This window comes from Pempheris klunzingeri, chromosome 6, assembly GCF_042242105.1.
Source record: "Pempheris klunzingeri isolate RE-2024b chromosome 6, fPemKlu1.hap1, whole genome shotgun sequence".
In the NCBI taxonomy this organism is placed as follows: domain Eukaryota; kingdom Metazoa; phylum Chordata; class Actinopteri; order Acropomatiformes; family Pempheridae; genus Pempheris; species Pempheris klunzingeri.
Window position 1 is genome coordinate 20884905 of NC_092017.1, and position 13513 is coordinate 20898417.

Here is a 13513-nt window from a genome sequence, read left to right on the forward strand (position 1 = left end):
AATCTGTTAAAGCTCAGCGTGGAACTCATTGAGATCTTTTTTATGTTAGGCGGTGTGAGGCCAGGCGTTACTGCGCCACTAAAAACTCAGTGTATAGCCCACCATAAATTACTGAATAACTGAGCAGCAGAAACACAGAATTTAACAGTAACATTAACAACAAAACTGTATTTCATGTTAATCTGTCACATCATGGCTGCTACCTTTTAGTAAGGTCAGTACCAGCGCTGATGCCAATACACCTTATTGGATCATTGCATCACTATTGCACATCTTTTTCCTCCAACACACACACATCTACAGGCCTTCCTTTGCTCTACATCAGCATCCAAGCTAGTCTGTAGAGGTTTGACAGGATGGATGAAGATAAGAGCTGAACAATCAGATGATAAATCAGTTATTCAGTTTAAAGAAAAGTAATTGATAGCAGGCATTTTCTAGCAAAAAATGCCAAACACTCATGGTTCTGTCTTTTTTGCATCTTTTTTCTGTCTGATATGACAGTAAACTGAGTATATTTTTGGTGTTTAGGACTGTTGGCAGACCTAATGGAGATAAAAACTGCACAGAAATGGATATGATAAAAGACAGAAAGAGAAAACCTTCCACTACCATCTGTGCTCTGTTCCCAGTGCTGCTGGCTGACTCACTTCGTGTCGAGTCAGCTCTCTCTCTCACTAAATATTGTTTCAGACTCGAGAGGCACATTTTCAGAGCGAGGGGAGCACATCCGAGGTTCTCCGGCCTGTTTATGTTCCCACTTTTCATCTGCACACTGTTTATTTGGGGAAATTGAGAAAGGAATGCCTGCCTCTTTCTCTTTCTGTGTATGCACCAGACAGAGAAAATTAGAGTTTAGTCTGAGACATATCCCCCCAGTTCTTTGTATTATTTCTATCACCTGTTCAGGGTTTCATGTGGAGCTCTGTGAGAATCTAGACTTCCAACGAGGGAGTAATTGCTGCTGAGGCAGTCTGAAAGGCTGCATCTGACTTGTGACATTCGTCTTATGGGCTATTTGATCCCACAGCTTCACGGCCTTATTAGAAAAGAGAAGCCGCACCGCTGGTTTAATGAAATAATAAACTGAACCTAAAGCTGATTCATGAGCTACTCCCTGATCAAAGTGGAAACTGTGTGTGTGTGTGTGTGTGCGTGTGTGCGTGAGAGAGAGAGAGAGGGAGAGAGAGAGAGAGTGGGGGAGTGCTAGACTTGAAGCTAAGCTGAGGGACACTTATCATCTGTTCGCTCCACACAGACTTTACTTTGAGCCGGTCATATGGCTTCGATTAGGGCGCTAGTTTTCGGATAGCTCCACTCTCCCTGGCAACAGTTAAAGACAAGGACAGCATAGTTACCTCTAGTCTTTAAAAGTAAAAAAAAAACAACTCACTGTACATCCCTTACACCACATGAAAAGCACCAGTCACTGCTCACTCATAGATGACAAGATGAAAAAATGACGTGTCAAAGCGCTTCGGGATCCACTGGCTTGATTACATCGCAGATTTGGCCCACCCTTAGATTCCCACCTAATTATTCTGAGCGGTCCAACTTTTCTCTCTTGTTAACAACGACCCCTTTCTTCTCCCCTCCTTCTTTTCTCTTTTGCAAATTGTGATTGCGTTGGAAATTGTGTGGCCTGTCTGCAGCTCCGACCACTTTCTCTCTTGGCCGTGATTGCAGCTATATGCTCGATATTTGTGGCTAATCCAAGCAAAACACCGAGCAGAGAGTCAGCGTATGAGCTCGCCTGGCCTGCTGACAAACATAAGTTTTTTATTTCGCCAGAAGTGATACAGCCCAGAGGGAAAGTTTTGCACAACAGACCACGGAAGATGTACGACACCGTCACCTCTGCGAGACAGCTTACTCTTAATTTAGCTGCATTTCTGTGTGGTTTATAATGGAGCAATAATTTACCAAGAAGGCAGTGCATGCATGTTGTTGTGGGGATCTGTTGAAGGCTGTCCACAAATCTTTTTAAGCAGCCTTACTTAAAAAGCACAGAGGGACAGCACTGGGGGGTCCAGTTGCTCCCTCTCTCTCTTGTTTAAATAAACAAGAGGAGAGTTAGTGGTAATGAAAAGCACTTGATATCAAGCTGCAAGTTTAATAACCCCACAATAAATCGAGAGTGAGAGCAGAAGAAGTAATGAAAATGGAGGGGAGTTTGGCTTGTGCAGGAAATGACTGGGAGAGAGCCTGAGGGAGGGGAAGAGAGAAAGACTTTCAGTTGTTCCACGTATGAGGGAAGTTGCAATACAGTACAAAGACCCCTCAGTGTTTTTTAAGCAAGCTCTCCTTTTACTGTACCTTCCCATTGCTGTTTGAAATGAAATGAAAGGCACATTAGGGCCCTTTTCAACTCATTCCTCCACACTCAGTTCAGGGTATTAACACTCAAGAATGGCTCTCCCAGCTGGCTCGAACAGCTTACACTCTGCTGTCTCTCCTTCATTCCCCTTGGGCTTTGCGCTCGTTTTTTTCCCCCTCTTTTCAGGAGGCAACTTGTTCCCCCTGCTCTCGTCACCAAAAGGTTTCCCATCTGCTTCCGATTACCTTTGGCTGCAGTTGGTTAGCCGCCAGCCATCTGGGCCAGTGTGGCGTCTCCGCTCGCTCTTCTCTCCCCAGACAGAGGGATGGAGGGGAGGGATGCAGGGGAGGCTGGGACAAGAGTGAACTGGGTGGGCAGACTTTACTGGAGAATAGCAAGGGTTGGGTTTTAGCTGACACTGCAATCCATAGCCAGGAAACTCAAGTCAAAGAGAAGGGCACCCATGAAAATGTGACTCCTGATCCTGGCTCCGGTCTGTTTTTGTAATGGGTACTGTGGGTCTGAGGAAGTCATTTTCCATTGTTATTATAAAGCAGGCTCACTCTGTGTTGGTCTATAACGGAATAGTGCTCAATTAAAAAGGAACTGGGGGTTTATGTATAGCACATGATAGTTAAAGTAGTAGTGTGGAAAATGAACAAGTGACCCAAGATTTTAATCTGTGATGTCTGGCTGGCTGAACTGTTACCTCCAAATGATCATCGGGTGCTGCCATACAAACTTCACTTTCTATTCGGCAGTCAAAATAGGAAGGAAAAATCTTTTCCCTGTTATTTCTGGTAATGGAAAACAGTAACTAATGTCTGCTGATGGGGAAAAACTTTGGATTTCACTGGCATTGTAAAGCACTATGTGGATGATACTCTACTGTATGTTGGGAGAAAGCCAGGTGTCACCGATGTTTGCTGAAATTATGAACTGGATGTGCAAAAAAAACCTGTAATGCATGACAAATCAGAGCTCATTATAATTACCAGTCCTGGTCACAGTATTTACATTAATTACAGTCTGCCATCTAACAAGAAGCCTGTGGTCCATATACAATTTATTTTACTTATGTTTGAAAATTTTAAAAACTGATCAGTATCGGTTCACAAAACGAGTAGGCTATCTAGAATTATTACAGTGCGCTATACCTTTTGTCTCGGATCTAAACAAGCTTTATATAGGCACTCATACCATCCGTCTGCGAGCCAGGATGCCAGCCAATTAGTAGGCTGTACAGTCAGGCAGCCAGCCAGCAAGTCACTCAGCCATACAACCAGCCACCACAGTCAGCCAGCGTAGCAGCGATAGCAACCTGCTGCTCCTCTCAAATTGGCTCATTTTACCCCCAGAGCCTCCGATATAATACCCACTTCAAGCCCTGTTTGGGCATTAACTGCAGCCTTTTACAAGATCAGTGGCTTCCTTTGTGTTTTGAACTCTTTCCGGTGGGCAGGCAGCTTAAAGAGCGGGGCCTCAGGGGCCCCAGGTTGGGACCCGCTGTTGTCTTTGGTCATCAGAGTGAAAGACAGGGTGTTTGCCCTTCGCCAAAGCCAAGATTGATTAGCTGAAGGAACAATGCAGGACTGTACGGTCCTTCACTGGACAATGAATATGTACTGGGTAGATTTGTCTTGTTAGACTGGAAGCTGCATGGGTCAATGGGATCTCATGCTCTCTCGCTCTTAGTCTGTGTTTCACCATATCTCCCCTGTTCCTCCCACCTTTTTGAGCCTAAATCTGTCTCTCCCCTCCCTTTTCACTCCCTTTCCTGGCCTTCCTCTCCCTAACTGAACAATTTCTCTTCCACAGGGCTACATAGAGGAGTCTAAACCCACTGCTGCTGCTGCTGAGCCCCTTGGGAGATCCGTCCAGGTCTTTTCTCCTTGAGTGAGGACTTGTCCAGGATCCATCACCACTCGCTGATCGACGCACTGTAGAGGCTGCGATGTCTGTCTGAACTCACACATCCTCCTGCAGCCATGGCCCAACAGAGCGCTGAGCTGTCCCACTGCTAGGCGACGGGGCATCCGAGAGGGCAGAAGACATGTTGGGACAGAGGCCCGGGGACCACTGCACTGAATTCTGTTACTATAGCAACTACTGTAGTAACCATGGAAACGCTATGGAGGACTGGTCTGGTCTGCACTGTCATCGTCGTCATGGTTGCCACCGAGGTCGAAGGAGGTCACAGAGATGAGTTTGCACAGTCACAAGGTGAGAGTATTGTATTTGTATTTTATGTTGTTTTGTTTCATTCTATCCTTTATTCAGCACGGAAAATGCACATTAGATATATTATACTACATATTTTCATCAGTAATTTTCACCTGCAGTCTCTGGGTGGAAGCCAATAATGATGCAAAGGTTACAGAGATAAGTAAATCGAAACCTTACACTTTGTAAAAGAGCATGCTCATCAAAACACCATCCGAACAATATTCCCACGCATTTAAAAACAGACAGTTCATCAATGCAAGAAACTATCAACCCGTCATTCAGCGATGATTAAGGTCCTGTTGGTAAACCAAAGCATTAACACAGAGAGAAAGGTTGGATAAATCAGGCTGACGTAGACCTTAGAGTAACCCTGTAGTTATTAAAGAAACTTGTGTTCACCCTTTTACACCCAAAACAGAGCAGTTTCAGACTGGTGTCCCGCCCAAGCCTGGAGCAGGTCTAAAGCCAGGCTGTATAACACCATTTGACCTTTTCAAACCAATCAAGCATTCAGTGTGAAAAGAGTTTCAGAGACCTATTAACAGCACAGACTTCATTCGTAGAGGTCTTTATAAATAGTAGGAAAACTTTGTTGTTTTATTGTCTGTGATCCTGGCTTTATAGTGTGGGCTGCTTTAATTATTTTCAGTCTTTGAGAGCAAGAGTACTTTAATGTATTTTATGGTCGAGGCGCCCAGAGTGAAATCTGTTTTTCATTTCAGTAAAAAACAAAAAAAAAAAAACAACCCTCTCAGTGCTACCCATGTTTAGAAATTCAGAATAAATACCTTTTTTATTTTTACGAGTATCTGATTATAGTTTAATTGTAATTTAAGGATCAACATGTGTTCCATGGTTCCTCTAATTGTTTTAATTTATTTGTAATCCACATGCACGATGCTGCGATGGGAAAAAGTGGGTTGAAATGAGCTGTAGAAAACGTTGCATGTCTGTCCTGGCTGTCTGGCCTGTCCAGGCGCACTCCAGGACTGCAGGTCTGGGCTGCTGAACTTGAACTCAAATCATGTTGATTTCCACAAATCATGTGCCCGGCCCCCTCACCTCTCATCACACCGTCCCTCTTTCTCTGTGTCGCATACACGCTGAAGCTGGAGCGACTCAAATCCCCCGCAGCCAAAGACATAAAATCACTGTGTGTCCGTGTCTCGTCACCCATTACAAGGCTGCGATTGTGTATTTCCTAAACTTAACCTTTGACCCCTCACAGCCATCTGTCTCCAATAGACTGCCACGCTGCTTCCTTTAAGTAACCCACCCCTCAAACCCTGACATGGCTCATTCCTTCACACTTCTCGTTCTCCACAGGTACAGACAGCTCGGCCTTTAAAGCTGTGCTAATTAATATTTCTATATTAACAATGGATCAAATGACGTATTGTGATGTAAAAGGAGCTGTTTGTAGTAATTAATCCACAGAAAATTATCATTCAACTCTCAAGTTCCCTTTATGGAGCATTTTAGCATGTTTTTGAGCTAATGGTTTTCGATTTTCTGGCCCTCAACTCTGTTCACATCAACCTTGTTTCCAGCCACAGCAGGCAGCTGTTTTCCACCAAAAAAAAGCTCAGATAAACACTACCTGCCCAGCACCACACAGCAGACACACAAAGTTAACGACTAGCTGGTGAACACAGACGAGCAATTAGCAGCTAAAGAACCAGATATTTTCCTCAGGAATGGATGGAGACCAAAAACAGAGCTAAAAATGAACTGTCAGCATTGATTGACAGAAGGACAACGCTGAATTAAACATATGTTGGCTTTGTGTCCGCTGGATGTATAAACCAGCAACTGTTTGCTAACATATTTATTCAAATAAGTTCTTTCTTTGTCTTCAAACAGCAATGAAAAGGTGTTGCTCATTTTAATGCCTAATGCATTATCACAACTTTTATATATTTATATAAATATATATGTCTGTGAATTGATTTATAGTTATTCTGTTGTCAACAACATACACTCAACGCAATATTTACAAAACAAGAAAAATCTTAGTGATAAAATGTTTTATGGCCATGATGGTCTCTCATTCCCTCTATATATCTCTGTCTTTGTTTGTCTTTCTCCCTTGAACTTGACTCTTGTCCAGGCCTTGGCTGATATCTTAACACAGACGATAACCCCATTAAGTCATTTTTGAGTAAAGCTCTTACAACAGCAAATGAAGTAATGGGACGTGTGAGAGGACAAATATGCAGCAGTTAGACTTATGAGCTTTTTTACATGTGTACTTTTCTCTCTTTGTTGACATGTTTTGAAATAACTCACAGATTAAGTAACCACGTTGATGTCATTGAGTAATTTCTATTTAAGTATACAGAGAATACATGCATTTTTACACAGTAAAAATTCAAACTCAACAAATCCATAAAACGTTTCACTCATAACCTGATACGTACCTTCATCAGTCATTTTTGTCATTTATGATGAAAAAGAGACAGTTATGAGGGCTGGTGGGGCAAAGAGGAGGCTGGGGCCATATGTCCGAATAGATTAAATAGCCAAAATAATGTGCACAACCAACCTTAACGTCCATATGTGTTCACACTGGCAACCGTAGCGATTAATCGGCTGATGTAACAGGATTTGCTCTCATTTAGCCGCAAGAGTTTTAATGCGTTCCAGTTCATCCCAAACGTGTTGGATGAGGTTGAGATCAGGACTCCCTTTCCAAACTGGGAAAAAACATTTCTTTATGGACCTGGGTGGCCGTTGCTATGTTGAAACAGAAAAAGGTCTTGCTAAAACTGTTGCCGCAAAGTTGGAAGGCCACTATTATCTAAAATATCACTTTCTGCAGCTCAGTCCTCATCTTGGTAGCTGCTCGTGTCCTCCATAGAAGGTCTAGTAGCATTAGTAGTTATTCTCAAAGTACGGCCAGTGATGGTCCACATTTTGTTCTGGTTGTGACATGAAATGCATACATTACGCTTCAAACATCAGCTGTCTTTTTCAGTACTTCCACTTTCAACTGCAACTGCCAAGTGTCAGACTTTTGTTCTGTCATTGGCGCTAGTGCTGTGAGTGAGTCAATAATAATAATGTGCTATTGTAATATATATGGTGAGCTCCAATCACTACCAAAAGTTGAAAATCTCTCTCTCTTTCTCTCTGCTGTTGGGGAAGTTTCCTCGCATCTTACTGTTTAATAAATGATTTATTGGTTTTAGAATTATTTTCGAGAACCTCTGCATTAGTAGCTTTGTGTGCCACCCAGACTGCATGCAGGAGAAAGACAGACGAGGCACGGACAGACATGCACAGACAGATAACCTGATAAAGTCATTCTCGATATGTCTTTTAAAAGCTTCCTTTACAGCTGGAATATGTGTGAAGGCTTCTGACAAGATTATCATCTAAAACTGAGCAACTCCTTCTGCTAGTTTTCAATCTTTATACAGATTAATATCAGTTTCTTCCTCCTCTTGTGGTGGATGTTTCAAACGAGGCAGCGTTTGGCTTGAGGTGCGATGAAGGTGTGTCTGGGATGAAGGGAGGGACGGTTTTCCATGCGGAGTATTTCCTTCCACTATTTTCGTTTGGTGATAACAGAAACCAGGGTGATGCCTCGCTCATGGGTGAATGGGTGCATTTATCAGCACAGAAGCTTCTGTTCGAAGCCCCTTTAGCCAGGGAGTGTCTCCTGTTAAATATAGCAAATGTGTTTCCACTATCAGTTTGCTCTTTTCCCTTTGATGTCTACTTAACATTTTCAAAAGCTGAATCAGTTGATGAACGTATTTTGCACTATAGGCGAATGCAAGCTCGCTGTGGGCTGCTAGACCAGAGAAGACAGGATAGCAACCGTTTTTGAGACTATTATAAATGTACTTAATAAATCCATAACCGTCTCATCTTCCAGTAAGCTGTATGTATCTGTTTGTTTCCCCTGCTGCATGAAACAAACAGATTTTCTGCAGATTTGGTTAGAAATCCCGTGGAGAGGAAGCTTAAAGTGGGTTTGTTACCCAAAACAGTTCTGCTCAAACCTTTAGCTCAAACTACATACTAATTTGTTTTGCTGGTTCTTTATTAGCGTAGAGTTTATTCTGTGTGAGGTCTCCTTAATTTCTTCCTTGGAGGTGAATTATATCAACTTCATTGTCGTCCTCCCCTCATTTTCTCTCCGGGAGCTTTTCCTGTGTTTCAAAGGTAATGGTGATGCCACCCGCCTGAGCATTTGCTGTGGTTTGTGGGGCAGGATGGATGTGTTTTGGGGAGAAACAGCTCAGAGCTCGTAGGAATGCTTTTGAACATGTTTATGAAATACTGCTGATGATGTTGTTTTTGGTGCCTTTAAGTGTCCATTTGAGGCTGTTAAAGTGAAATTCTTCTGAGGTTCAGAAGATGTGTCATAGCCTAAAGACATTTTTAAAAATGTCAGGCCCATTTTAAAAAAATATTTTTGTTCTCTGATGATTAGTTTTCTTGGATCAATGGATCAAACATTTATTGGCTTGGCAAATGATTAATCAAACATAACTTATTTATAGCTCGTAATCTAATTTAATCATCAAATGAAAGTATTATTAAAAAAAATACAGCTGGCTACAGGCTCAGAAAAACTCTGGTAAACCTTGGACCATACCAACCAACCAACCACACTAATGTAACTTGTCCAACACCAAATGGCAAAAAAATAAACGATTAGCAGTTAATTGATGATCACTGAACATACAGCAAGTTAAAGACCAAAGTTAAAGGCATTTTTTCAGGAAAAGAAGGTGGGATCTTGGACCTTTACTTACTTAAACACACCTTCAACAACAGGCAGACAGACAGTTTTACAACAGGCAGACAGTCTGAATCAAGTCCAAAAGAGCATTTGCAGGCAGAAGACTTACAAGACTTGGACGCTATAGCAAGGACAGCACAATGGACGCTTTGGTAAAATAATAATGAGGGCAGCTATTGAGGGCACTGGGAGCAGGTGTGCAGGTGGATGTGGAGGGTAGGTAATGAGCAATAACAGGAACGGACTGCTGGACAGGGAGAGAACGGTTCAGAAATGACGAAATGATGAAAAGGCTGTTATTGTGACAGTAACAGTACATTTTTGTACTAAATCGTGGAAATGTACTGCATCATTTCCTGATTTGTACTCTTCTTGTAGCCTTATGGTTCCATATCTGTGTACCTACACAGTGAGGGAAGAAATTTAAACATGAAATTATAATGCAAAAAAAACGCTGACTCAATCACCATTTTGGAAAAGGGAACAGAGCACCGTCCGTTTTCGTTCTCATGACTAAAAACCACTTGAACGCCGAGCATATTTTGTGCTAAACCTCCCGTGTCGACAATACGGTACAACCTCACGAGTTCCATGTGAAGGCAGCATTTGTAATTGTGCTCTCCGTTTATTCAAGCCAGACCTATCCGCTGCTTACAGAGTGGTTTTTCCCGCTACAGATCTCTCCAAGTCTGTACCAGGGAACTCTGATCTCAGGGTATTTGCTGTGTGTGGGAAGGGGCTGCTCCTCCAACTGAGGCCAAAGGTTTGATGAAAACTGGGCTCATTTGCCGGTGACCTTTCCCTGTTAGTTAGCTGACGTTGGCTGTTTGGAGCCGTGCGTGTTTGGACAATAAATCTCCGCCAGGCCCCGGCGCAGACTGGGACAGACAGGAAGTATACAGTTTCAGTGTAACCATGGCAACATCCCTTTGGCCTCATGCAGGAGGGGGTTCTTGGAGTGGAGGGACCTTGTCAGCAATGGTCCAAAAAGCCTGCAAGTCTCTCTTTGCCAACTGGGTTACTCTCTCAATAAAAAGCCCCATAGTGTTATTGACAATAAGCAACTCCCAAATCCTCAACTGTTTTTAATTAGAGTCAATTAGATTAAGCTGAATTTTGGCTTTATAAAGTTAAACTCTGGTTTTATGCCTTCTTTTTTCCCTTCTTCTAGCTGCCTTCCTGTCCAGTCTAGGACAGTATGAGATTGCCATCCCAGTACGTGTAGGACCTAATGGTGAGACGCTGGACGCAGAAACTCCCCAACACCACCGAAGAAGACGCAGCACTGAGGACAGGCTGCCTGACTCAGTATTATGCTTTTTATTATTGTTGCCCTTCATTTTTTTATTCTTTTTTTGAACGTCTGCTTATCTCATATTTATACACATCTTAAAAGTAAGCAGTTAAAAAACACTTCTGAACCATTCTCAACCATTTTTGAACTCTCTCTTTTTCTGTCTCCTAGCTCTTCTACCAGCTGTCCACGTCACGTAACAACTTCCTGCTGAACCTCACGCTACAGGGAGGCCTGCTGTCCCGGCAGTTCAGGGTGGAGTACTGGAAGAGAGGTCGATTAGCTTGGAGTCATCCTTACTCTCCCCACTGCCATTATGTAGGACACCTCCAAGACCAGCCACACTCCAGCAAAGTGGCCCTGAGCAACTGTAACGGCCTGGTAAGACTGAAACCAGCAGGTCTAATCCACATCTAATACACCGAGTGAGGTCAGCAGCAGCGCTGGCTCAGCAAATAGGGGATCAGTAATGCTTGATTTGGACATCAAAGCATGAAATTTTAACAAACCTTGAGTGCTCAAGTCGGATTTAATCATTGCCCAAACCTACCAGGGCGGTTCTGAGAACTTAAAATGACCTTCTTTATCTCCAAGGAAGGATTCATTCCTAAAAAGGTGCTTTATATCTTTCTCTTATTTTTATCCCCACTGATAGACTCACAGATTTGCACCAGCATTTAACAATCACGCATACATCCTATGTAAAAGACACAGGGATGTTAATGTTCTCCACCAGCAGTAGCCTCAGTAGGCTAGAACGCACTGCCGCTAAGAGAAATCCTGTAATTATTACGCTGCCTCAATTTCTCTCTATTATGGCATGTTCACTGCTTGTCATATGTGATGGATGTTAGAGGTGGGAAAAATATTCAGATTCAAGACTTTGACAACACAAGACTGTTGAATTACTGCAGAGTCTGTCATTCCAGGGTTAAAAATGCTGTGAAGTATTTACAATATTATACTGTCAATACTAACATTTGGATTTGATTACCTTGAATGACACGAGGCTTCCATGTTTGTTGGGTTTTCAGACAGTTCTTATATTATGAAGTGCCAAGTCGGACATATCAGAGCTTTTACAGTCTGTCTGAGTGTCCCTGTCTTAATTATGACTTGGATTATGATGCAAACACTGTTTACAAGTTATAAACCTGTACTGTAATGACCATAACTCAAATATGACATGAACCTGGCATCAGTTTTTATTAAACGAACAAGGTTGTATGACGTGTCGTCTGACCACGAGTAAAAGCAAAAGTTTTTACACCTGTTCCAAAAGGTATATTTAGATATTTAGCCCCCTTTCAGAGAGTCGTCTGTCCTCATATCGATGCAGTCAGCTGTACTCAGTTACACAAAAGTGACGGAAGTAGTTGTGCTAAAGAGATCTTGAAAGGGGGGTGCAAACCCCGCTCACTTTCACAGCTCAGCAAACGAGGCCAATTTGCTGCATGACTGTCCAGAAATATACAAATTTGTCAGAAGCAGCCCTCCTGTTCCAATGTACAGAGGATGCATGGATGATGTTATGCTGCCTTCAAATGGAAGTTATGAGCTTTGAGGGTCGTCATGATACGCCTCGTGTTCAAGTGGAAAAACGTTACTTGGCAAGGCTGCCAGGAAACATGGACGCCTCCCTGTCCTTTTGTTCATATGGACTCTTATCGTGAACACTGGAATTAACACTGTAATTAGACCAGGAAGTACTTTGTTTGAAGTTTGTTTGAAGGCCCTTAACCTCTACCTGTAACCCAAAATGCAAGTTCAGGCACGCTGTCTCAGCTCTGTGTAAAGGCAGACTGGGAAATGTAGGAGATAATTAACTGAAGCTGTGGTCAACAGGACAGGTTTACGGGAAGCAGAGTTTTAAAAATAACTGAACTGAGAACCTTTAATCATCACGAAATTTTACCAGCTTTCCAAAGTACTCTTGTTTACCACTTAGTAGAACATCAACTCCTTTTCATTTTGTTTCCCATTCTCATGAAGTCATTTGCGTGTTATAATGCCCCAGACTAAGAGATCAAAGTTAGTTCCCGCTCTGAATCACTTTTGCAGATCCCGTGTTTGTGATGCATCGTTTTTACGGTTGAAATCATTTTCCTGCATCCACAGCACTGTGTATCTGTGTATCCTCTCACTACAAACAGCAGGCTCCACAATAACACTTGTATACACAGCTGAGGATTAGATGTGTTCACAAAGCGTTAATAAGCAGCACACGTAATTACTGTTGGTCAGACCAGCGTGAACACATTCACCAGCGAGCGGGCTGTGTGTCCAGGGGAGCATCACTAACTTTATTATGGGATGAAAGGCACTTTGAAAGCTGCCGCAGTGAGCTGAGGGGAGACACTCGCTCTGACCAGGGTCAACACATCTGAGCAGAATCAAAGGAAGTGTTAGTGTATCGCTCTCTGTCTCACTCTCTCATTTTTCTCGCTCTCATTCACTCTTTCATGCTCTCACGTGTGTTTGTCTACGTGTGTGTGTGTGTGTGTTTTGTTCTGTGGGGTCCTGATCCTCTCTGCCAACAGAGGACCCTGTGAAGGGGACAGTGTTTGTAGTGGGACAGTGTGAACACAGAGTGATATGATGACAATGTTAGGCTTGTATCTCTAATATAAAAGTATCTCTAATAATAAAATGAGTGTCACCGAACAGTTGCTGAATAGTCTGAGATGAACATGGACACTAAATATAGTCCCAAAAATCACATGCGGCATATTTTTGCACCTTTATATCCATGTCGAAGCCAAAGGATTCTGTGTATTATTTCTCATTGAGGGCTCTCATTGAGGGCGAATTTAACCTGAACTTAAAATCACAAATTCTATTTAAAATTATATAAATACAGACACACACGGACAAAAATAGCATCTTGTTTTTAACTGTCTGTAATGCCAAGTTGAATACT

The 13513-nt window shown here is 42.6% G+C and overlaps 1 protein-coding gene across 1 annotated transcript in view; it reads left to right on the plus strand.

Moving 5' to 3' along the window:
* Positions 1–4437: 4437 nt before the first annotated feature.
* Positions 4438–13513, plus strand: part of adamts10 (ADAM metallopeptidase with thrombospondin type 1 motif, 10) — a 40235-nt gene continuing 31159 nt past the window's right edge. Inside the window, exons 1-3 of the mRNA XM_070832581.1 lie at positions 4438–4540; positions 10471–10607; positions 10765–10974. Of these exons, the coding sequence (XP_070688682.1) occupies positions 4438–4540; positions 10471–10607; positions 10765–10974 (450 nt within the window). The remainder of the gene's footprint in view (positions 4541–10470; positions 10608–10764; positions 10975–13513) is intronic.